The sequence below is a fragment of the Phyllostomus discolor genome, chromosome 10 (assembly GCF_004126475.2).
Source record: "Phyllostomus discolor isolate MPI-MPIP mPhyDis1 chromosome 10, mPhyDis1.pri.v3, whole genome shotgun sequence".
Classification (NCBI taxonomy): domain Eukaryota; kingdom Metazoa; phylum Chordata; class Mammalia; order Chiroptera; family Phyllostomidae; genus Phyllostomus; species Phyllostomus discolor.
In genome coordinates this window covers 38,651,052-38,677,380 of record NC_040912.2, presented here as the reverse complement: position 1 = coordinate 38,677,380, position 26,329 = coordinate 38,651,052, and the positions used below count along the sequence as shown (strand labels likewise).

Sequence of the window (26,329 nt, the reverse complement as noted above, 5' to 3'; positions counted from 1 at the left end):
AGAGAAGCAAGGCCACCATTAGAAAATACTAAATATTGGTGAGGATTTGGGAAAATGGGAGCCCACATGAACTGCTTGGAGAGTGAAAACAGTCCAGAAGTTCTGTAGATGAATAATTACAGAAATGAATGGTATTGAAAGTTATAATGTGGAAATTTGCACTCAGATTGACATGGGGTTATTTGCAGAGATGATAAATAAAGACAAGACAGTGGGATTCATGACACTTTTGGACCACTCTGAGGAGAATGGATCAATTAAGAGCTATACATGCATGGTATAACATTTGAAGTAGCAGTCAGAAACCATGGAATAGAGATATACAGGAGGAGTGGTAAACCACAAAAACATAGTGCCTAGTTTTTAAGAAGAAGCAGCAGAATAAGATCTATAACATTTATTTTTATGCCTCATGAAAACTCAAAATGTTATATGCTTACTCAGTATACAATGTAATACTGGAGACATGCAATCTTTACGATGGATGCACATGGGAAGGATGCAAGTGGAGAAAGGTAGTCCAGGAAACAGAAAGTCAAACCAAAGGAGACCTGTGTGTGTGGACAGCTCATGACACTGTAAATAAGCTAAATAGTATGTTTAACTAAATTATGCATCTGAAGGCAAAAAAACCCCATGAATCAAAGTGCAAAAAGAAATCACCAGTTGTTTGCAGTGATTATCCTGGTTTGGCAACCAATAAACTAAGTTTGTCTGTAATCTGTTCATGCTTGAGCATACTCCAGTCATATGATTTTTATAAATACTGCTCAAAACTGAACAAACAGCATTAGTTTGAGGGTGTTGTTGTTTTATTAGAAATGTCCAAAGCTAAGAATAATGGATGATCAAAATGAAAGGAAAATAAGAGGACAGAGGATAAAAGTATAGGCATGTTGAACACAGAAATGCACGACACAGGGCACTGAACCACTACCATAGCTGGAGTGCAAATTCAAGGCTAAATTGCCTCATCATCAAAGTCAAGAGGAAAGTATGATGAATTCCAAGATCCAAATGTCTCCTAAATATATTTTTTAAATTATTCCTTAAGAGAAGCATATCTTTTTCTGGCACTGAGGACTGAGGAAAGTCTCTTCTGTGTTTACATAAAATTAGAGGCAGGCATCCAAACAACAGCAATAAAATGAATACCTTTCCTTAAGGTAACATACCAGTGTCTGGTGAGGGCAAGGTACCCCCCACCCCATACAGTTCAATCTAAGCTATTCTGTGGGGTCTAGAAATGTGATACAGATACACAGTTCTAGGCTACCAGGTATATCTTCATCAGAGGTATATATTTTTTATTCTGTATAACACTATATGAACTATAATTTACACTAGAACAAGAGGAATTTTCCATACTATCCAAAGCAATCTATAGATTCAAAACAATTCCTACCTAGACACCAATGATGTATTTCACAGAACTAAAACAATTATTTCAAAAATTATATGGAACCACAAAAGGCCTCAAATAGCAACAGCAACCTTGAGAAAGGAGAAAAAGTTGGAGGAATCACACTATGTAAGATCAAACTATACCATAAGGCCATAGTCGTGAAAACAGCATGGTACTATCATAAAAACACACACATAGGTCAACAGAACAGAATAGAGAGCCCAGAAATATACTCATGCCTGTATAGTCAATTAATGTTTGACAGAGGAAGCAAGCACATACAATGGGTTAAAGATAGTTTATTCAATAAATGGTGTTGAGATAAAGGAGCAGACATGTGGAGAGAAATGAAACTAGTCACCCTTCTTATGCCACACACAAGAATAAACTCAAAATAGATTTAAGACTTAAATGACAACATAAAAATCCTAGAAGAAAACATAGGCAATAAAATCTCAGACAATGCTCACAATAATATTATATCTGAAATATCTTCCCAGGTAAGAGAAACAAAAGAAAAAATAAACAAATGGGACCATATCAAACTAAAACATTTTTTTTCACAGAAAAGAAAACATCAATAAGATAAAAAGACAACCCACAGAATGGGAAAACATATTTACTGATACATCTGAAAAGAGTTAATATTCCAATCTTATAGAGAACTTACACAACTCAACACCAAAACCCCAAACAATTCAACTAAAATATGAGCAAAACCTGAATAGATACTTTTCTAAAGAGAACATGCAGAGCCGCAGGAGTGGCTTGGAGAGGTGGCAAAATGGTTCCACATTCATGTGTGGTGGAAAAAAATTGAGCAGAATACCTTGGGAGTGAGGTTCCCAGTCCCAAAGCAGACTACCCAGCAGCCCAGGTTTCCAGTGCCAGGAAGATAAGTACTCATAACTTCTGGCTGTTAAAACCAGTGGTTGTTTGGGTGGTAGAAGAAACTTCTGGATTATCAGGAGACTTGTCTTAAAAAACCTGCACAGACTTAGGACTTACACAGTCCCCTCAGCATCAGGGCAACAGCTGGAGGGGTACAAGTCAAATACAGGGAGAAAGTGAGGAGACAGGAAGCAGGCCAAGTGCTGGGAGACAGCTTTCCTTGGGTAAACCTCCAGAAGTCAGGCAGCAGCATTGTCCCTTCTCTGAGCCCTCTTGCCACAGCACCAAAAAGCAATGAAACAGGTAGCTACACCCTGGCAATCACCTAAGACTCCACCCCACACAATTTACAGGTCTTCTGTTCTACAATAGGACATGCTACTGAGACAGGGTGTCAATATAGCTCTACCTAATACCCCAAGAGAAACAGGGAGTTTGCCAAATTGAGGAGACAAAGAAATATGGCCCAATTGAAAGAATAGAACTAAACTCCAGAAAGAGAATTAAACAAAATAGAGATAACCAAACTATCAGAGGCAGAATTCAAAACACTGGTTATTAGGATGATCAAAGAACTCATTGAGTACAGCAACAGCACAAAAATACCCAGGCAGAAATGAAGGTCACATTAAGTGAAATAAAGAGAAATCCACAGGGAACCAACAGTGGAAGGGATGAAACTGAATATCAAATCAATGATTTGGAACATAAGGAATAAATAAGCATTCCACCACAACAGCAAGAAGAGAAAGAATTAAAAAAACAAGGTTAGAATAAGAAGCCTCTGGAACATCTTCTAATGTACCAATGTTCTAATTACAGGGATGCCAGAAGGAGAAGAGGAAAAGCAAATAATGAAAACTTATTTAGAAAAATAATGACAGGGAACTTCCCTAATTTGGTGAAGGGAATAGACATACAAGTCCAGGAAGCACAGAGAGTCCCAAACAAGTTGGACCCAAAGAGGAACACACCAAGACACATCATAATTAAAATGCCAAGTGTTAAAGAAAAAGAATCTTAAAAGCAGCAAGAGAAAAGCAGAGAGTTACCTACAAAGGAGTTCCCCTAAGAGTGTCAGCTGATTTCTCAAGAGGAACTATGCAGGCTTGAAGGGACTGGCAAGAAGTATTCAAAGTAATGAAAAGCAAGGACCTACAAACTAGATTACTTTATCCAGCAAAACTGTCATTTAAAATTGAAGGGCAGATAAAATGCTTCCCAGGCTAGGTAAAGCTAAAGGAGTTCACCATCACCAAGCCATTATTACATGAAATGTTAAAGAGACTTATTTAAGAATAAGATAAAAATTATGAACATTAAAATGGCAACAAATTCACAACTATTAGCAATTGAATCTAAAAAATTAAATCAAGCAAACAACTAGAACAGGAACAAAAGCATAGATATGGAGATCATTTGGAGGGTTATCAGCTAGGGGGTGGAACAAGGAGAATGGGGGAAAAGGTGTAGGGATTAAGAAGCATAAATTGGTGGGTACAAAATGGACAGGGAGGCGTTAAGAATAGTATAGGAAAAGTGAAGCCAAATATATGTACTACCTATGGATATGGACTAAGGGGGTGTGAGGTATTACTGAAGGGTAAGTGGGTACTCAGCACAGGGGGGTAAAGGGGAAAAATTGGGACAACTGTAATAGCATAATCAATAAAATATATTTATAAATAAAGAAGTAAAGAAATCAACATACAACAAGTGTTGGCGAGAATGTGGAGAAAGGGGAACCCTTTTGCACTGTTGGTGGGAATACAGACTGGTGCAGCCACTGTGGAAAGCAGTACGGAGGTACCTTAATGTTAAAAATGGAACTGCCTTATAAGCCAGCAATTCTACTTCTGGAAATTTATCTGAAGAAACCAGAAACACTAATTAAAAAGAATATATGCACTCCTATGTTCACTACAGCATTATTTACAATTGCCAAGATTTGGAACCAGCCCAAGTGCCCATCAGTAGATGAATAGATAAAACAATTATGGTACACTTACACAATGGAATAATTGCCCATAGAAAAAGACAATTTACACTTTGCAACAGCATGGATGGGCCTGAGGGACATTATGCTAAGTGAAATAGGCAAGGCAGAGAAGGACAAATACCATATGATTTCACTCATATGTGTAATCTAATAAACAGAACTAACAAGAAAAATAGAGACACTCAAAGATAGAGAGCTGGCTGACAGCTCTGGGGGTGTGTGGGTTGAGGGTAGAGAGAAGGTGGAGGGATCATGTTAAAAAGAGAAAGGAAGCCCTGGCTGGCGTAGCTCAGTGGATTGAGCGCGGGCTGGGAGCCAAAGTGTCCCAGGTTCGATTCCCAGCCAGGGTACATTCCTGGGTTGCAGGTCATAACCCCCAGCAACCGCACATTGATGTTTCTCTCTCTTGCTCTCTCTCTCTCTTCCTCCCCTCCCTAAAAATAAATAAATAAAATCTTTAAAAAAAAAAAAAAAGAGAAAGGAGTTGTGGACATGGACAACAGTGTGGTGACTGCAAGGGGCAAAGGAAGGTGAGTGGAGGTGGAAGAGGGAATAAGGGAAATAAATGGTAATAGAAAAAAAACAATAACAAATAAATATATAAGAATGAAAAACAATAACAGAACAAGGTAAAAGTATAAATTAAAATTTAGCCAATCTTGGGGTGGTGAATGTGTTAACACAAAAGAGGAGATAGAACCCCAAAGGAAAAGAGTTGATAGCACTGATTGAATAAAAATGGAAAATTTCTATAAACTTAAAAAAACTTTTAAAAGACATCGACAGACCAGGTAAAATATTTGCAATATATATGACACAAAAAGAGAAACTAGTATTAGTATGCACACCCCTTTTATAATCAATAAGAAAACTATTAACACTCCATGAGAGCAGGGGTAAAACACAAAATCACAATTTAAAAAATAAAAATAAAAAAGACCCATAAATAAGAACTCATGTTCAGCTTCTCTAGAAAGCAAATAAACAATTAGATCACAATATTTTTAACCACCAAATTGGCAAACATTTAAAAATGATAACATCCAGGATTGGTTACAGAGGAAGCAAACAGGTACCCTCATTCATTGTTGAGGTGTGTGTGAATTGCTACTGTTTTTGGTGAAAAAAAAAAACAAACTAGTTCAGTCCATCAAACTGACATCTGGGAAATTCTCCTAGGAAACTATTTGTAGATGTGCACAAAATGCACAGAGAAATAAACTGCAATATAGTTTGTAATAGCCAATGGCTTCAATCAATGTAACTCCCCAAAAAGATTTGTTAAATTCTTTATTGTGCATCCACATGATGGAGTATCTCATATCCATAAAATAGTTTTAAATACTATTTATTGACTTTGGGAAATATTATCACTATAGTAAATGAAAAAGATCATTTAAATTTGTGTAATATGATTCCAACTTTGTAAAAAGAAATTTAAACACATGCACCTACATATTGTACTGCCACCCAGAGATGGTCACCTCCCAACTGTCTTTGAATCATGTTGTTCCACCACTAATCACACAAACACCCAAACAAGGAACATGTGATTCATTTTTATTGCTTCTTTTTTATTTCAAATATCAAATGCACTCAATTAAAATGTCTTTTCCATTCTAGCTACCACTGTTGAGTTTTGATAAAAAATCTTTCAGTTAACTATTTTGAAATACCTTCTTAAATAGTATAGTCTTGACATCCTGTTTATTTACCTTATGCTTCCCCCCCCACACACACTATAATCTTAATATAATTACCAAAGTGATTATTTTAAAGCCAAATTTTGATCATGCCATGGCTTTGGTGAAAACTACCCACGAGTTTTCTATTTAATTTAGAGCAAACACTAAGGTCACTTTACAAAGGTTCACAAATGCCTACTTGAGCTACCCCTTGACTCAGAGTTGACTAGTGTCCTTAGAGCTCATTCTCCTCCAGCCACACTGCTCTTTGCCCTGATGTTCTCTGAATACATCGGGTACACCCCTACCTCCAGGGCCTTTGTACCTCTGTTCCCCTAAACTTCCCCAACACTGTCACAAGACCTATTACCTCCTCTCTTTCAAGACTCTTTCTAAATATCACTTTGTTGATAAGCTTCTTGGTAAAACCTTCCATGACCATTTTTCTCCTTATGATCATCTGATTCATTAAACATAATTATTATACAATGGTATTGTTGTTGGTTGTCATTGTTATTGTCATCCTCATCTTCTCTATTCTCCAGAATACAAGTTCTATGAAAGCAGAATATGTAGTAGGTGCTCTATGATAGATGCCCAATAAATAATTTCAGATGAATGAATAAAGCCAATGAATAAATAAACCCAAGAAAAATAGAGGTAGAGTGCTCCGAGTTTTATGCCTACATAGACTCAAATGATAGAGCACACTTGTTTTGATGTAGAATTATCCAACCAACAGGCATAGAAGTCTGAAAAGAAATTTGAGATCGGAAATACACTGATGCACATATTATATAATAATGACTGCTAGTATTAACACTTAGAACATGAACTGTTTAAATTAATGGCAAGTTCTCAGACATCTAAACATAAGAGTACTGCCTCTGCACCAAGGCTACTGCAGTACATGCCACTACATTCTGATGAAAAAAATATCTATAACTATGTATACCTATATGTCTCAAGATGATATTAGGAGCATTTTCCAAAAATCAATTTCCAGGACTTCTGCTGTGAACAGTTTTCTACTTGCCCCATGTCCCACAGCATCCAAAACTATATTAAGAATTATGACTTCAGAAGGTTGTGTAATTTAGTAGAAAGAACATAGGGACCTGCATTTGAATCTGCTTTACTAGCTGTGAGCAATCAGGAAAGTTCTGTATCTCAATTACCTTATCTATAAATAAAATTTTAGAATAAAATGGCACATTTTACAAAATGCAATAGCAAATTCCTAGTTACTTAGATAATAACTAAATGTGAAATAGATCAGCTTTGGAGAAAGGAGTACCTGGTCCAAATCTTGGGTCTGTTTTGATTATAAGTTATGGTTCTTTTAGTTTTATGGTCTATGCTTTGTTTTGAGCTTATGTTTATGAGCTTTGCTGATTTGTTTTATGAGTTATGGTCCCTTGAGTTTCTGCATCTGTAAGATGAGGATTATTATGTCTAACGTGCAGTTGTGAGAGCTAAGAATAATAAGGTAGGGAGGGCACCTACCATGATTCCTTTATTCAGTAGATGTACATTAAAAAACAGGCCCATCTATCAAGTCATTTCTGTTAAGTCTTCCCCTCAGGATATCTCAGTAACTGATGCATATCAAGCCAAAGGAAGTGCCCCATTATGAAGTGCTTATAAAGTAGGCTTTCAATAAATATTTATGCAATTGATAAAAAGTATACAGATTATGTTTCATATATGGTGTTTAAGGAAGCAGGAGACTAAAGTTCATATGCAAGAGAATTGTACTAATCCAGTTTAGAAATTAGATAACTGTATTGCTAGATGCTATCTGAAGCATTTCTAAAGATTTATTTGAACAAAAATACTATATGCCAAATATGTGATTTCTGTGTAACTTCAGAGGGTTGAGATTGGATTTGTAGACAGATACTCCAGATTCAAAAACTTCAGTTCAATAAAAGGCAAGTGCACATATGACAATCAATTTTTACAAACTCTGTGGTCTGACTGCAAATAAATGACATCATATGGCTTGCAGTGTCCTTGATGACCCTGATGGCCACAGGCAGGGGCACTCACCCACAGAGCATTTCCATATAAGGAAAGGACTGGGCTAGGTGACTGAAACACCCTTCACCATGGTCAAGATCTGATAATAAAATAATTATCTTAGCTGCCTCATAGTAACTATAGTAAGTGCAAAATTGTTTTTAAATAAAATTCTGACCTTTATAAAAACTCTAAAAAATACTTAAACAGACTTTTAAAGCTTTAAAAGGCACATAGGCAAAGTTATTTTGGTTGTGTATATGGCATACGTATTCAGCTTCTGTTGAAGTTAACAAATTTGTTTTGTTTTATTTTAGATACACACGCACACATATTGCTATGTCTATAGAAATTAAGTACTCAATTTCTTATGACAAAACTTTCAATGAAAAGAGTACACTCAAAATTTTAAATATCAGTAAATACATCCATCAGGGATATTTAAATGTAGTTTAAAATAGGGACTAAAATTTGGGTAAAGGAGAAGCAACTATATCAACAATGTGAGAAAGAAGCTTAAAAGTGAACACTGGGATAGATGCAGCATGTCAAAATTCTTTGGTAAAGATTTCCAAACAAGACCATTTATGCTGAGTTCCAAATTAGAACCAGAACAATCCAACTGAGAAAACTACTGATGAAAGAATTACTTTGTTTTCTGAAGTCATTGAGCTGGAGGAGGTCCTCTCTTGCCAAGCAAGTTTTGATGGAATTTAAAAAACAGCCTCATTTCTGATTTGTGGAATGGAAAATATATTAATGCTAAATCAACAATTTATTTCAGTAAAATATACTATAACATTTTAGAAATGTGTTTATTCTCATGACATTATAAAATTTAGGTGACTTCTCTTTTCCTGATTGCCTTTTTACATTATTTCTAACAGCCTTTGTTAAGCTGAGGTGCCTTACTCTCCAGAAGCTATTCCAGGAACCTGGGATTTATAAATTTAATCATCTTTCAGAGTGTGCTGTATAATTTTGGACCAAAACCATGCTGGATTTATAGTTTTACAATAGACTGGGGGCAAAAGCATGAAAAGTCCATGTGCTCTATATTTAGAATCAATAATTGGGCTTCCAATGACGAATGTTCAGTCTCCAGCGCCAGAATGAGGTGGAAGCACGTCATGCACTCACTCTCTCCGTTATGTCCTTATTAGCCCTTGTGTCCTAAGGCAGGTCTCTAGACTTTCTTTCCTCTATTCAACTCGAAAACTTCTCCTTCCCAAGGGCAATTATAGACCATTAATATAAGCAGATTTTCTTCTACTTTCTATTTTCATGGTTTCACTTTTGTGAAAATTGAGTTCAAAGCCTACATCAACATCAACGAAGCTTTATCTGCTTTCCCTGAATGCTTCATGCCCCTGGCCTCTTCCTCTACGCCACCAACTCCCTAGACTCACATTTTTTATCCAGCGTCTGCCTCCAGACTATTTCTCTATGTGTGTTTTAAAGCCTGCCTATCCTTGTGTCTATAAAAGTTGCCCGATTTGTTCTTCTTTCATTATTTAAATGATTAGAGAAATATAATCCCCACCACTAAACCTGCTTTGGGAAATCTAAGAGCTAATGCCTTTCTCTTGTTCCCTTGGACAACAGTGGACCCCCTGTGTCAGTCTCCTATATGATTTAACAACAGTATCACATAGGGTTTAATATCGCTGCTATTGTTATTGTTTTAATCTGATTATCCATATGTCTTATATACACAGGTTAATGATGTTTCACTTTGCTATTTTTCTGGAAAGCTGCCTTGGGCAGTATAATTTAAGACTATCATTTGACAATATGATGCTATAATCATGAAGTTATAAGTACCTCCTGAATAAAAATCCAGTTTCCAGGATCTAAAATATATATATACATACACACACACACACATATATACACAAACATATGTATATATAATTTACTTATATTATATATATATGTATAGATGTATATACAAATCTATGGGTTTATGTATTTAAAATCTTTATATGTATATAAATCACACATAATAAACCTACCTTTTAATGGCATGTATAGTACAAAACTGTACATTTTTAAGCACCCAAATAAATAATCATCTGTTCACTAATTGCACACTATATGAAGGATGCCAGGGTGTGATTGCGCAGCTTGAGTTACCTCCTCTTTTCTTGTGTCATGTCCTTTCTGTACAAACCAGATGACTTTTGCTTGCAAGGAGCGCGGTGTGCATTCCAGCAGCGTGCTGTTGTTCTCTACGCCATACACCAGCTGCTCTTCAGTCATGTCCAAAACATCCCCTACAATGTGAATGTTAACATCAGCCTTGAGACTTTGATTTTGGTAGATACTATTTCAGAAGATTATTTATTCAGATCTTTGCCGCAAAGTGGTAACTTTCATTACTTATTGCTAATTTTGATGAAAGTTAATTTAAAGAAGGTTTTTTATTTTAGATTTATGGCATACCAAAATCTGAACATTAAAAAGACACAGTAGGCTATGGGGTGGGGCAGAAGGAAGTAACTGGGAGTTTGGTTTCAAAAAATAAGACAATCAGGACAGTAAAAGGATGCATCAGTGTTAAATTAGTCATCAGTGTGAAATTTATGTGAAGTCAGTGGCAAGTGCTTATCAAAATAAACAAGGGAAGGTGAGCACCAAATGTTCAAGCAAGGAATATGACTAAAGTCATGGTTAAAACAAAAACAGAAAGCAGATGTCGAGTTATATGGCAATCCATAAACACAGGTGTGAGTGATATGTTGATAAGGGATTGCACTTATCCAAGTACTGGGCTCCTACAATAAGAAAAGAGCATGAAATTGAACTAAGGATTTTGTGAACCAGAGCTTCTTGACTATAAACTGTATCTTGGATCAGAAAAGCTCTCACTGAACTTGAGCCCAAATTTGCATACAAGCAAGTATACCTAACTTCAATGGGGAATAAAAACAACTGGATTTATTTTTTGTTGTTATAACCAAGGTTAAATTCAATAATTTGACAGCAGGATTTTTTTCCCTATGCTTGTGCCCTCCTTTACAATGGACTCCTAAATTTCCCTAATATTAATATCCTGCCTTTCTCTGGCTAATATTCTCAGAGGCTTATGTCCCGCACCAAATCCTGAGTCAGTCCACAGTCTAACAAACTACTACTGCACCGCAATTTCTGGAACTGGGTGTAAACACCGCTGGTCTCCCAGTCATGGTGCCCCTTTCTTCTGTTACGTCCTGGTGAAATTGGTGACATGAAGCACAACATTCACCAACCACCATCACTGGTGTAGAGAGCCACAGCACTGTTCCTACCTACCCTGTTCTTCAGGAGCCCACATCTGCACAACCAACCAGCTCTCAGCTTATTCTATGCCAAGTGAAAGGGTCAAAGTTTTTCACTTTATTCTATCCCCAATTTAATAGGTAACAACATGAGTGAGATCACTCTTGATAAAAATTCATAAGTTATATAACAAGATAGTGATATTCCTAATGTTGAGGTAGAAAGACAAGTCCCATAAGTCACTGTGGCATCAACCACCTAAAATATGAAGATTGCTGTTCTAGGATTCCCCTAGTTTTGAAAACTAACAGTGAAGGTTGATGTTAGAATATAAAACTTAATTTCCTAAGTAACTTAAAATTATATGTCAAATCCACAACATTTTAACCATGTGGTAGAAAAAAATAATACTTTCAGTAACACCGTACTTGTATATATCAACCACAAAGAAAACAAGGACACTTTTTAAGAAGTTCACAGTTTCCTTCAATGTACACTCTAAGTAACCCATCACAGTCAATTTTCTATGGATTACCGACAAATTGCTGTCCAAAGCATTGCTGAGCTGCATTTCCATGCCGAACGTCTTGTCTGCGGAACCGCCTGAAAGAAAGTAAATGCATTTAGGAGATGCTCAGATTTCAATTTTCCAGACTTTAAAATATAGCCAACTGCATTAAAATTTCAAGTAGTATTCTGCTACTGAAAAAAATCGATCAGTCATACAAAACAAGGATAAAATCCAAATTTCATTGCTTTCAATATTTCTACTGAATAATATATTATTCATTGGATAAAATCCTTCTAAAACTGTTCTTTAAATGTTTACATAAGTTTGAATACTGGATCTGAAACAATAATTTAAGAAAGTTCTCTTTCATTTCATTTAAAATTTAGTTCAATAAGAAATCTGATTTGAAATGGGTGTCTTGGGTAGTAAGGCCTGTGTGCAGAGGAAGAAAGGAATTTGAGGCAAAAATACATAAAACTCCTGTATAAAGAAGTACATGTAAAAAATGTGTTTGAATCCAAATATTTTTTCTATAGCTATCGTGAACAATTAGTACAAACACAATTGCTAATCAAAAAGATAAACTAATAACATATTTAACTTCCTTTATTTGGATATCATATGTAGAAATCATATGCTTCTATTTAATGTGGTGGTGTGTTATATATTTTTAACAGGATATCCTGCAAGGCTCTTTATTAAAATCAGGATCACTTCTAGTACATTTTCATATTTTACAGATTGTTTAGATATATAGTTGAAAAATGACAATTTTATTAAAAAGGATTTCCTAATTATATATCTTGTTTTAAAATTGTAAGCAGCTTTCTGAGGAAATAAACAATGGAAATTATCATTACTGATACTGGAATTTTAAAATAAAAATCTTTCACATATTAACTCAGATTAGAGATAAAAATAGTATTATATAAAGCAGAAAATACCACTTGCTTCTCTAAATCATGGCATTTCTTCAAGATCATGGGGAAAGCAGAAGGCAAAGCAGAAGTTTCACCATAGAGTGAGATGGGGAAGTTTCCTAAACAATGATGAGAAGCTTCGACCATATGCAATGATAGTCTTTGGACAAGAGAACCAGATTCAAATCCCAACACCCCATTCACATGCTATGTGATCTTAGACATATTTCTCCCATTTCCTGGTTCTGTGTGTCCTCTTTTGTAGGACAAAATTGGTCTGACACCTAAAATCTATACCAGTTTCAATATTTTTCATTCTAGATTCCCTTCAATGCTTCAACATACCGATAATGGAACATTGTTTCAAGAGATGGAGTTCATTCTCCCATGTGAGTTTAGGTTTTAGTTAAAAACTCAATTCTTTTTTTTTAAGAATTACATATTGGGTTTTTAAAAAGATTTTATTTATTTATTTATTTTTAGAGAGGGAAGGGAGGAAGAAAGAGAGAGAGAAACATCAATGTGCAGTTGCTGGGGGTCATGGCCTGCAACCCAGGCATGTACCCTGACTGGGAATCGAACCTGCGACACTTTGGTTCACAGCCAGCACTCAATCCACTGAGCTACCCCAGCCAGGCCTATAAAAACTCAATTCTTAATAATCATTTAAGTATTTCCTTATACTGAAAGCTAGGGCAGATGAACACTTTCAATCAATTCTAGGATTATGACCTGTGTTTAAGAGCATGTTTTTTTTTAAATAACTACTATTATTTAGAAAACTTTACCCACAGACCTGAGATTTTACAAAGTTAAAATTAAGTCTACCACATAGATCATTCTACTGAGCTGAACTGAAAACAGAAGTTGACAAACGAGTAAAAAGCAAAAGTAAAAAGTTGTATGGTTTCATTAATACTAAATGTACAGTGATTTATACTAAATCACTATGAGAATAAATATGATATGAGAATAAAGGGAACTACATCTAGATAATTCTAGATAAGTAATGTGAATAATAACCATGCAAAAATCTGTTTAAAATTACTGGAAACAGACTTCCAGCAAAGAAGGAGGCATAGGTAGATACGCTTTGCTTCCTCACAAACCAAAAGAACAACAACGAATAAAAAAAAAAACAAAAACCAAAAAACCAGAACTGCCAGAAAATTGAGCTGTATGGAAGTCTGAGTACCAAGGAGTTAAAAAAGAAACATTCATCTACACTAGTAGGAGGAGCAGAGGTGAGCAGCTAGGGAGGAGAAGGACGTGCAGCAAGGCAGTGGCTGGCAGTCTGGGTGTCCCACATTCACAAGCTGATAAACTGGGAGGAAGGACTGAGGAGTAAGACACACTGTCAGACCATGCAAAATAGAGGAAGAAGTGAAGGCTATGCAAAGTGAAATAAAGAAAAATATACAGGGAACAACAGTAAAGGGAAGGAAATTGGGGCTCAAATCAATAATTTGGAATAGAAAGACGAAATTAACATTCAACCAGAACAGAATGAAGGAACAAGAATTCCAAACAATGAGGAGAGGCTTAGGAACTTCTGGGATAACTTTAAATGTTCCAACATCTGAATCATAGGGGTGCCAGAAGGAGAAGATGAGCAGCAAGAAATTCAAAACTTATTTGAAAAAATAATGAAGGAGATCTCCCCCAATCTGGCAAAGGAAATAGACTTCCAGGAAGTCCAGGAAGCTCAGAGAGTTCCAAAGAAATTGAACTCAAGGGAGAACATACCACAGCACATCATAATTACATTACCAAAGATTAAAGATAAGGAGAGAATCTTAAAAGCAGCAGGAGAAAAGGAGACAGTTACCTACAAAGAAATTCCCATAAGGCCATCAGCTGATTTCTCAAGAGAAACTATGCAGGCTAGAAGGGGTTGTCAAGAAGTATTCAAAGTAATGAAAAGCAAGGGCCTACAAACTAGATTACTCTACCCAGCAAAACCGTCATTTAGAATGGAAGGGCAGATAAAGTGCTTCCCAGATAAGGTCAAGTTAAAGGAGTTCATCATTACCAAGCCCTTATTTTATGAAATGTTAAAGAAACTTATCTGAGAAAAAGAAGATCAAACCTAAGAGTAGTAAAATGACAAGGAACTCACAAATATCAATGACTGAACCTAAAAAAGAAAAATAAAAAACAAACTAAGCAAATAACTAGAATAGGAACAGACTCACAGAAATGGAGATCATGTGGAGGGTTAGCAGCAAGGAGGGGGTGGGGGAAGGATGGGGGAAAAGATACAAGAAATAAGAAGCATAATTGGTAGGTACAAAATAGACAGGGAGAGCTTAAGAATAGTATAGGGAATGGAGAAGCCAAAGAATTTATATGTATGACCCATGGACATGAACAAAGGGGGCAGAATTCTTGTGGGAGGCAGGTACAGGGCAGAGGAGGATAAAGTGGAGGAAAAAAACGCCACAACTATAATAGCATAATCAATAAAACCTACTTTAAAAATTAAAAAATAGCCCTGGCTAGTGTGGCTCAGTAGATTGAGTGCCAGGCTGTGAATCCAAGGGTCACAAGTTGGATTCCCAGTCAGAGCACATTGCTGGGTTAGGAGGAGGAGGTGCACGAGAGACAACTACACATTGATGTTTTTCTCCCTCTTCTTTTCCCTCCCTTCTCCTCTCTCTAAAAAAATTTTTTAAATAAAAAATAAAATTACTGGAAACATGCATTTACAGGAAAGAAATCATATCCTCCAAGGCTTCATTCATTTAAAAATTTTTTCTTATTTATTGATTTGATGGGGGGGCAGAAGAGAGAGAGAGAAAGAGAGTTAGAGAGAAAGAGAGAGATATTAATTTGCTGATCCACTTACTTACTTATTTATATATTCATTGTTTGCTTCTTATGTGTGCCCTGAAGGGAGGTCGAATCTGCAGTTTTGGCTCTCTGCTCCAACCAGCTGAGCTACCCATCCAGTGACTGTTCATTTTATACTCTCCTAGGATAGCTGTCCTTTATTTCAGCATTTAAAAAGGAATGTAAATGCTCAGGAGTTTCAGAAAGGTTACCCAAATTTGCCTTTTATTCTTAAGGTTGTCTAGTGTTTCTTACATCTCTTGCCTCTTAGAAACTTTTTTAAGAGAATGCTGGAAATAGACAAGTTACAAGAGCAAGGAGAAGGAAAAAGACCTAACTGTATAAATTATAGTGTATTTTGGAAGACTATTTTAAACAAATGCTTTTGATTGTGAATTAATGATTTTCCTCTGTTGTCTTATTTTCACTCTCTGAACAGAAAAGTATTTATTTTAATGATCAGTTTTTAATTTGTACTGGTAGTCGTGTCTGAAGCAAAATGATCTGCTATAAAAGCAAACTATTTTCCCTTCATGTATTGGAACTTATCCAAAACGTCCTCCTCCAGGGGTGAGTGATGGTTCAAAGAATCTGATACCACTGAAAGATCTCCCTTACATGTCACCGAACTGAACTAATTCATTCATGAGCAGGGCTCCTGACTCCAGCGTTTCATGCCTTCCTGTCTATGTGTTTGCCCATTCACTTAACTTTTGCTAAATAACTCTTTTTGTCCACCCCTTTTTAAATGTATTATCAAGATTTTGATTGTACACACATACAAGATGAACCATATAGCAAGAAATATTTAGCAATGGAAACTGCTCAGTTAAAATTCATCATTACTATTAAATGCCTAATAAAAAACCGTGCTATTTACAAGTATTTGATGCAAGGCTTCTAAACATTTTTTTTTATTGTTGCTAATAATAATACCCTAATTAGCTTTCCACCCTCAGCTCTTGATATTTCACTCCTAGCCTATGGAACTACAAACTTTTCCCTGACCATTTTATACCTTTGTACAAACAATTAGTTCCCTTCTACTGGAATTACTTTATATCTCTATCTTTGAGTGCAAAGGTTTGGTTCTTTGGGAATTAAATAATGTTATGCATATTTCACTTATTCCAGAATCTCATACCTAGTAAGTACCCAGTAGTGAGCTACATATTTACAATTCCATTCTCTACTTTATATTCTTATTTCCTGTAGACAAGAGGCTGTGATTGTTCCTCTATTACCCTCACATACAATACAGTAACTGCCTTAATGGGTGAACAAGCCATTAAATAGTATATTCAAGTAATAATGGCTACATTCTCTAAGAACTGCTTTTGAATATCAATAAGCATTAGTACATAATCAAGTTGCCTAATTCTTTAATACATTTAGTAAATGATTTAGTTCATAAATGTCTTCTGAAAGCATCTTTTCACTCTCTGCTAAGTATATCCTTCCTTTGCTCATTGAAATGTTAATTTAGCTAAGGTCAAATTAACAAAAGTTTTGAATTAGTGACTAAATTTTTAATGAGATTCTACTATATATGTGAATCTATAAAAATAACAACTATATTAAATTGGGTTAAATTAAATTTTGAAAAAGTTTTAAAGAAAAGTAACCCAAAGTGAAAGAGAGAATAACTGGTGTGAACAAAAATTGCTTTTCAGCAAGGAAAGTATATGCAGTTCTCTGTTTTTGCTTTTTATTATCTTTGGTCATTTTATTAAGAAAAAAAATTTCTTGTTCTAAATTAAATAAAAATAAAAATATTTCCCTTTTATTTTCTTCCCCCAAATTTCATATGGCTTGAGTGAAGAAATACTCTCATTCTTCAAAATACATGCTATACCTCAAGATCTCCTGTTCAAAGAATCATGAGATTTACCTTCTCTAACAAGTGGCAATGACCTTGCTGAACTGTAGACATTAGAGTTTGGAGGTCTTTAAGTACCTTTCATTTGTGTTGAATTAAATCACATGTTTCATTAATTATACAGGTCATGCATTTGCCTAGGAGTTAAAATATTCACTTTCAAAATGAAATAAATGGAGAACAGCTGCTGGAGAGGACCCGGGGCAAATTCAGGACATATTGTAGAATTTATTTATTTTCCTTTTAAGTCTTTGAATTCCTCATGTGAGGTGCCTTGCAATTTCCACTTTTTAAGTTATCTAAACTGGTTTCATGTCTTGCAGCAAAAATTTCGGAAGATGGAAGAGTTGATTCAAACCTGGGTAGAAAAATAAAAATCCAGCAGCATGCTCAGCTCCAGTCTCTATACAATAATTGATGGGAGTTACTTTTAGAAAAAAGTAAGTTTTCAAGGCTTACATTATGCACAAAATATGACTACGATGATTAATTTAAACAAAATAACATGGTTATTTTCATGGAATGGGTGCAGAAAAAAAAAGTGTTAGCATTTGCCTAAACAAGGGAAATACTCCGTCACGAACCATCTCACCTTTTTGCATGTGTGCCTGTTGGGTAATACCGGGAACAGGATATGCCATCCCAGGCACAGTAAGGGTCTCGAGCCAGGCAGCAGTCAGCACAGGCGCTTCCATACATGTCACATTGATGGAATCTGACTTGGGCCACGGCAGAAGCAGATCCAATGTACAGTTGTTGCTATAGACATCAAAGAAGAGAGAGGCCACTGGCAGAAACGGACAGAACTCTCACTGAGCTCTTCACATTTATACACCATTACCTCCTTGAAAATTCACTTAAATGACTGCAGTTCTTCAGGATAGATAATGGAACATTGATATTTAATTTCTCCAAGGTATGAAATACCTTTATAGACTTGGACGCATGAGTAACAAAATTGCTAGGGTAACTTGCCAAGTTCTCAAGTAGTTGACTATTATTTTATTATTTTCTAAGTAGAAACACTCTCTGGTCATCTAATATTGTAGGTCTTTTTAAAAGATCAATAGAGATGTTCTGTAGGAGATTAAATAATAAAATAATCTATTTTTACACCTGTAAAATTGTGATATAATTGACAAGCAATGTTACATAATTTCAGGTATACTATGTAATGATTCAATATCTTACATGTTGCCAATTGATTGTCACAATAAGTCTAGTCAACGACCCTCATCACACACAGGTACAAAGTCCTTATTCTTGTAATGAAAATTTTAAGATCTACTCTCTTAGCAACTTTCAAATATTTGATACAGTGTTAACTATAATCACTATGCTGCATATTACATCCCCAGGACTTACATATTTTATAACTGGGAATTTGTACCTTTTGATTATCTCCACCCATTTTACTTACCCCACCCCAACTCTCTGGCAACCACCAATCTGTTCTCTGTATCTATAAGCTTTTTAAATTTTCACATCTAAGTAAGTCCGTATGGTATTTGTGTCTTTCTCTGACTTATTTCATTTAGCATAAGTCCCTCAAGCACCAACCATGCCATCACAAATGGCAGGTTTCCTTTTTTCATGACCGAATCATATTTCATTGTATATAGTATGTATCATGTTTTTTTTTTTTAGCCAGTCATCCTTTCATGGGCACTTTAGCTGTTTCCATGTCTTGGCTATTGAAAATAAAGCTTCAATGAACAGGGGAGTGCAGATATCTTTTTGAATTAGTGCTTTTATTTTCTTCAGATAAACGCCCAGAAGTGGCGTTACTGGAACATATTGTAATTCTATTTTTAAGTTTTTAAAGAACCTCCATACTTTTTCCATAGTGGCTGCACCAATTTACATTCCCACCAAGAGTGTGCATTGACATACTACATTTAGAAGAATGATGTAGCTATACATGCATAGAATGACATGGAATAAGCTGCAAGATATGCTGTTAAGTAAAAAGGACAAGTAGCAGAACAACCAACATGTGTGTTCCCATTTGCCTAAACATAAAAGGTTATTTATTAATAAATTTCAGGAATATATGAAACTATTTCTGAGACATTTACACTGGAAACTGGGCCTAGTAAAATGGAATGGAGGTTTGAATTTCACTGCACAAATTTTTTGTGTTACCATTATTTCTACAAAACTATTAGCAAACCAGTATGGAACAATATCATGTAATTGTACATGTAAATTGACTCATATATGCCTTTTTAAAAATAAAAAATAAAAATCTATTACATGTGAATCACTATATATTTTTGTTGGAATAAAACTGTAACCTGTTCAGATAGAATCACATGCACTTCCATTCTACCCTTCGACCTGAGCTCACATACAGAACACACAAACACATAACTTACTCTCTTTGAAGAAATCTCCATAGAAATAATAGGAACTGGATCCTGAAAAATTAAAATGTTTCCTTTTTAGTAAAGAAAATATAAGAACATGCCTTACTATGGTTATAATCTCCTGAAATCTTATATCTGAGTGGTTCTGTGCCAAGCAATCTACAGCTTCCATTTTAGTAAACTGGTAGGTAAATATAAATATTAAAATATAGCTTTCTATTTAAAAACCTTTTCTAAAAGAGTGGGACAGATATGTAGCTGAGAAAAGTAGTGAATAATTTAAGCAACTTACTTATTTGTTTTGGAATATACTTTTTGTATTTGCATTTGAATACTATTCATGCTTTGGAAACTCAGGTATCTTTAAATAAAACAATCAAGTTGGAGTTTTGTTTTTCTTATACAGTAGTTGAACTGTTAAAAGTAAAACAGTTATTATGTCATCATGTAGGTATTATTGCTATAAAAACCTTGTCATCTTTAATTATTTTAACCCAACCCTAAACAAAGCATTTCTGTTGGAGTTACTGTGGTTAATCACAGTGCACCCAGGATGCTTTGAGCAAGATGAATAACCTCATTGTTTTAGAACTGTTCCAAAGGAAGTGCCTTCTATAGCAGAGCCGCAAGATTCCATGCATTATTCTTGGGGTGGTGAAGCCGACTGCAGTGTCTCTAAGGGACACCACACACTCTGGCCAGTTCTGCAAGTGAAGCAATTGGCCGATGGGAATCACTCTGTGGATGATTTGATTATCCTTAGAAGAATTATTTTATGAAAGACAAAATTTGATTTCCTTTGTCAATGTTTAAAAATAGTTTAAACTACAGAATGCTTCATGATACATGCATGCATTCACTTATTCATTCAGTCAACAATATTTCTTAAGGTTTAATATGAACAAGCTGCTGCTGTGGATGCTGTTAACACGAGCACTATGGTCTCCGATGTGAAGTGAATTCTTACACAGAGGTGTGATATGAAAAATAAGCAAAAGCATAGCTGCTCTGGTTGAAATAGAAATGTGTTTAGCTTTGGGTCTGGTTGGGGGGAATCTAATCTCCTAGACAGCCAAGGTGAAATGAACTGTTGTTTATCAATAAGAATATTTTCATATGTATTCATTACATACATATATAATCAATCTTTCTTATTTATAGACTCTGTGTCTGCAGATTTGCCTACTTGCTAAAAGTCATTGTAGCCCCAATCCCAGTGTCTGTGGTGTTTTCAGTTACTGAGGGACTCATGTGTGCGGAGTGGCGCAGTCCCAGGTGCCCTGTGTGCGCAGCCCGGGCTGACGTCCATCCAAGGTGCTGTCTTGTTTCAGCTGCCACGTGTAAAGTGTCCTTTTTATGGCCTATTTGATGCCATGTTTTTCACATTTTTGGCCTTTTTGCTGGTAATTTTCGTCTTTAAAATGGCCCCTAACCACCATGCAGAAGGGCTCTATAAGGTTCCTAAGGTCCAAAAGGCTGCATTATGCCTTATGGAGAAATTAAGCATGTTAGATAAACTTTGTTCAGGCATTAGTTACAGAGCTGCTGGCCACGAGTTCAATGTAAACTGAATCGATCCACAAGATATAATGAAATAAAGTGTCTTTAAATGAAAACATACATTAAACAAGGTTATATATTGATCAATTGACAAAAAGTTGTGACTGGAGTCTCACAGGAACCAAACCTCTGTTTTTCCCAGGGCCAATGGCCAGCATTCACCAATTCAGTGTTCAAGGTCTCTTTGAGAAAAAAACTGCCACAAATATTGAGACTTGACTCTATTTATATGTGGGTATAAATATATACAATTGTTTTTGTTATGTCTAATTTTTCCATTATTTTGAGTTCTTTTTTAGTAAATTCTTTGTGTAATTTTCATGCTATAATGTGCTTATCACACCACAGTGTCTCCAGTATAAAACTTACTGTTATTTTTGAATTCTGTGTTTTTATTGTACTTTCTGATAAGATGAAACTTTGCAATAATGATTCTGGAATTCATATGTGATATTGAAATTCTTCTCAAGTTAGGTAATTACTGGCCTCTTCATTTGAATAGTCTATGACAATAAAAGATGCAATAAGATTTTAAATCATTCCTCACTTCAAATCACTCTGAATTCACAACATGCCTGTTAGGGAAAAAACTGACATGCCTTTCCTTTTCACAACTCACTTGGAATTGTCTGTAATACATAAATGTTGGCTATATATATGTGTTTTATATATATATACATATATATATATATCTATATATAGATAACATATTGTTTTTACCAAAAATACCTTGAATATCTGAAGTTCTTCTAGAATTACTTCCTCCATTGATTCTGTTTCTTGGTTGTAAATTGTGATTATTTTCAACACAATTCCATTATCTGTAAGAAAAAAAGAGACAGAGAGATAAACTAGAGGTTTTGTTACAATCTGGTTTTCAAACAATTCAAAACCACTTAGGGACAACAGGTTCAAGTAAGTTTTGAAATATAGATGCATGAAGTATTTAATCACTGCTGGTTAAAACAATGTTTTTTATATCTTATACTTGTTATGTACTTATATTTTTAATTAGAAAAAATAATAACTTTATATGCCTGGCCAAAAAAAAAACCCTCCATAAATTGCACATAATTATTTTTTAAATAACTTGATTCAAAAATCCAATTAAAGGTTAGGAGTCAAAATATCTTTGGATAAAAATATAAGACAAATTATTTTAGCTTCTTCTGTGTTGTATGAAGAGATAAAAATTTTTACATAAAGCATATTTCCAGGTAAGAAAATACAGTTTTAACATTAGGGAACAAAATACTATGGCAACACACACACGCACACACATTTAATAAGAAAAGTTTCAAGATACACTATTGAGAGAAGAGTGTAATAAATGCTCCTGTACTAATCACTCAGCTTCCATTGTTATTGATAATTTTATACACTTACATTCATGCTTTAAAAGCATACCTAATTTGTATTATTCCTGATATTCTTCACTTGTTAGTTATAATGAAAAATTTAATAAGACACTAATTTGCCTATAAAAAATTGGTATAGTGCTAAAAATAACTCAGTAAAAAAAATAAACACTTTGGAGGCACTGATCTAAGAGTTACTATGGTATTTATCAATTTGTTTAAAACTTATTAAATCTTGTATTTAGGTTAATAAAATTTGATTAAAATAAAACTAATAACAATTACCTATATTATATGCTAAAAATAATATAAATTATCATAATTTTTATAACCAAGCACACTCATTAAATATCCCACAATTACTATTACATCAAGCAAAAAAGTAAAGATGAAACTCAAATTATTAATTTGCCACTGATTTTGCAATAAGGACTCCCTCTATAGATAGATGGATAGATAGACAGAGAGATAGACAGATAATATTAAAGCATGTATCTGGTAAACTTGGAGGAAAATAACTATCATTTGTGGGATTTTCCAATGTTGTATTCCTCGCACATTCATCAAATACATTCTTTTGTGTTGAAAGGCTGTGGTACAATATGATTATGAGTTACACATGGTTTTCATGGTAATGTAAGTATATGCCTGATATTCCTGAATTTCTCTCAAATAGCTTTGGTTAATATAACAAGAAAGTATTTCTAAAAATATTTTTGGATTACTTTCTAGGACATTTAAAAATAACACACTTTTTCTCCACAACTGACTTTATCAAATATGATCTTGTTTATAGAACTCTTTTAAAAACTCTGTTGATGCCACTGTGACTGAATTCATGGCTGAGGTAATTTAAGTTTGTTAAAGAAATCTGATGCTTTGTTAAATCTTGATTCCACAGTGCAGAGCATGTTATTAACATTAATCTCCTAAAATAAATGGATAAAATGTAGCCTGCACCAGAGATCAATTTCTGGAAATCAGATGAATGTTTCCTTACTTAAATGTTTGCTTTTTCAAAATGTATGACTGCAAACACCCACGTACCAATATTAATATTATAACCTGATTCCTGATTTGGGCATATGTGATGTCTCTTTAGAATTATATGTCTATGGTTAAAGTTATATATGATAGAATGCTTACTCTTTAAATAGCAACCACTGCAGCAATTATTATAATGCATATGAAAAAAAAGAAGTGATCATTTAAAAACTTTTTGAATGACTGTAGAATTTTAAAGTACTTGACAAAATTTTCTACATATTACTCTGGATGCCAAAAGATTCCAAGTTCTCTTTCACAAGCTAGATCTAAAGTATGGCATCAACTGAAATTACAGATTTACTTGAAATTTTCACTTTTAGCATATTTATTATAATTTATTTTATTAATGCAGCATATTATAACTTTGATCTAAATGTTTAACTCCATTATGAGTAACACTTGGCCTGTTTGGTACAAAGGGTTGATTCTGATGGAGCCTGATAAACATTGTGATTTTAAGTTTAGGTGAAGTTATTGTCCCAAATGTTAAAAAATTCTTGAGACCTTACTGAGCAGCCAAAGTCGGCAATGACCCTGGGGAATGACAGGAGAACCATCCACAGCCCTTACCTCCTCTGTGATAAGTTCTACTTGGAGCCAGCATTGTTTATTAACATCGGTTATTTGCTCCTTCACTTGCTCATTTGTTCAAGTATATTAAGTACTGACTATGTACTACAAATTAGGTGCTGTAACTGCCCCAAAACCTCTCTTCCAGTGCAGCAAATAATCAGTATACAAAAAGATAATATATCATAAGGAGATTTGTTGATAGGTAGTTTTTAAAAATATTAATAATGTTATTGAGTACATGGTTCAATTTAAATATCTCGAGTCTTTCTAACCTCTTTACCTGTCCCAATAAACAAGACATCATATTGGCCATCCTCTGCTTCTACTTGATCCACTGCTATTTGTTTCAGGTTATATCTTCCATCTGTTTTTACCAGTATTGGTTTTTTATGGACAGGCTTTATGGGCTGGTACATAAGTGGATGGCTTCTTGCAAAGCGGATAGCATCATCAGGATAGTCTTTGGTGGATCCATACCTCCCTCCATTCACTTTGCTGGCACACTAAAACACAAGCAGATGAGGTCATTTTTTTTTTTTTGCCTTAAATCTAAAGAGCAAATTTAACATCAATAATGAAAAGAATTAGAAAAGTGGATATGCTAGATTAATTAACTGTGCATTTAGAAACACTTAGTGATCATATATTCTTCACTACAGAGATGAAATCTACATTAAAAATTGCAAGGAGACCCTGAATGATTTAAACATACAGAAATACACAGAAAGTAGTGAAATCCTGGAAAAGTGCAATATATTTAATACTGGCACAGCTTGACGGTGGTAAAAATGTATAAGATCATAAATATTGTAGTTATTTTCCCTGCTTTCTGAAATTCATTTGCTTACATTGTAAATTAAAATTTGAAGGTAAACAATGTATAGTTTGGAGGAAAACAAAAAGCCTCTTTGTCGTGCTCAATCTTCTCCTCCCCACAGCAGCACAAAGCAGCTCTCCCACTGTGGAGACGATGATGATCACTGGTGACAGTTTCCGCTGGCTCACTAACTAGAACTTCATCCTGTAATATAGGAACCTGCTCACATTCCATCATTACTGGTTCAGGAAAAACCGTCTCTGTTCTACTGTAATCTGTATGAATTTGTAGTGTTTTTATATGGATTAAGCAGAATAAATTGAGAAAACCAGAAATATTTGCAAAAACATGTCTGAATTCTTAAATTGCTGTCTCTAAAAATAAATATCCAAGAGCACCATAGCTGCTTCTTGGAATGAGTACCTTTAACTGTTGACTCATGCTTGTCATTAAGCGCTCCCTCATTTTGCATACTTTCCTTCAGAATCTGCAGCAATTGCAATGGTTATCTTGATTAAAAAATTTCCACGTTAGAGTATAAATACAGTAGTTTAGTAATCAGATTCTGCAAAGAGGGAATTTTTAATGGTTTGTTTGAAAAATTGGGGCCACGTTTGTTAATTTGGCCTGAATTTTTCACATGAGCACACTTTCATGCTATATAATTGGAAACATTTTGGACCAGGCTGGAAGCAGTTCAGTAACCAGTCACTTCCTCCAAATCTTTAATACCATGTGGTTTCAAGAAGCTTTTCCAGCAAAGCCACAGGAGTGAGTTTTCTCCATTTAAATTGTAATTTCAATCAATAGAGTGAAATAAAATATACTTTATGCCTTACTGGAAGTCATAATTTTAAGCTAGTGAGGGGGAGTGATTGAAATGGTAAAGCCTTACACTCGTTAATGGAGGTAAGGTTTGTTTCCACTTTGGATTTTGGCTCTGCAGAAGGGTTTTCTACTGGACTTGCAAGTACCTGTGGAATCAGCATAGCGATGGGTTTTCACCAGCTGCTCATAAAGAGTACACTTTGACTTGCACGACAAGTTAAGTGTTCTCCGTGGCTCACATAGCTCATGCAACGATCATACATTTTCCCAACTTAGTTGCACACAGGATACATGATTCCAAAGTCATCACTGTCATCACCATCACCATCGCCACAGTCATCATCATTTTTAGGTATGTGTGCAGTTATGAGC

The 26,329-nt window shown here is 34.9% G+C and overlaps 1 protein-coding gene across 1 annotated transcript in view; it reads right to left on the bottom strand.

Moving 5' to 3' along the window:
• SEMA3E (semaphorin 3E) overlaps window positions 1–26,329 on the bottom strand; it is a 258,176-nt gene that overhangs the window by 9,957 nt on the left and 221,890 nt on the right. The window contains exons 11-16 of the mRNA XM_028525862.2: window positions 24,593–24,815; window positions 22,064–22,155; window positions 19,784–19,825; window positions 17,998–18,164; window positions 11,799–11,866; window positions 10,139–10,278 (exon numbers count right to left, since the gene is read on the bottom strand). Coding sequence (XP_028381663.1) covers window positions 10,139–10,278; window positions 11,799–11,866; window positions 17,998–18,164; window positions 19,784–19,825; window positions 22,064–22,155; window positions 24,593–24,815 — 732 coding nt within the window. The remainder of the gene's footprint in view (window positions 1–10,138; window positions 10,279–11,798; window positions 11,867–17,997; window positions 18,165–19,783; window positions 19,826–22,063; window positions 22,156–24,592; window positions 24,816–26,329) is intronic.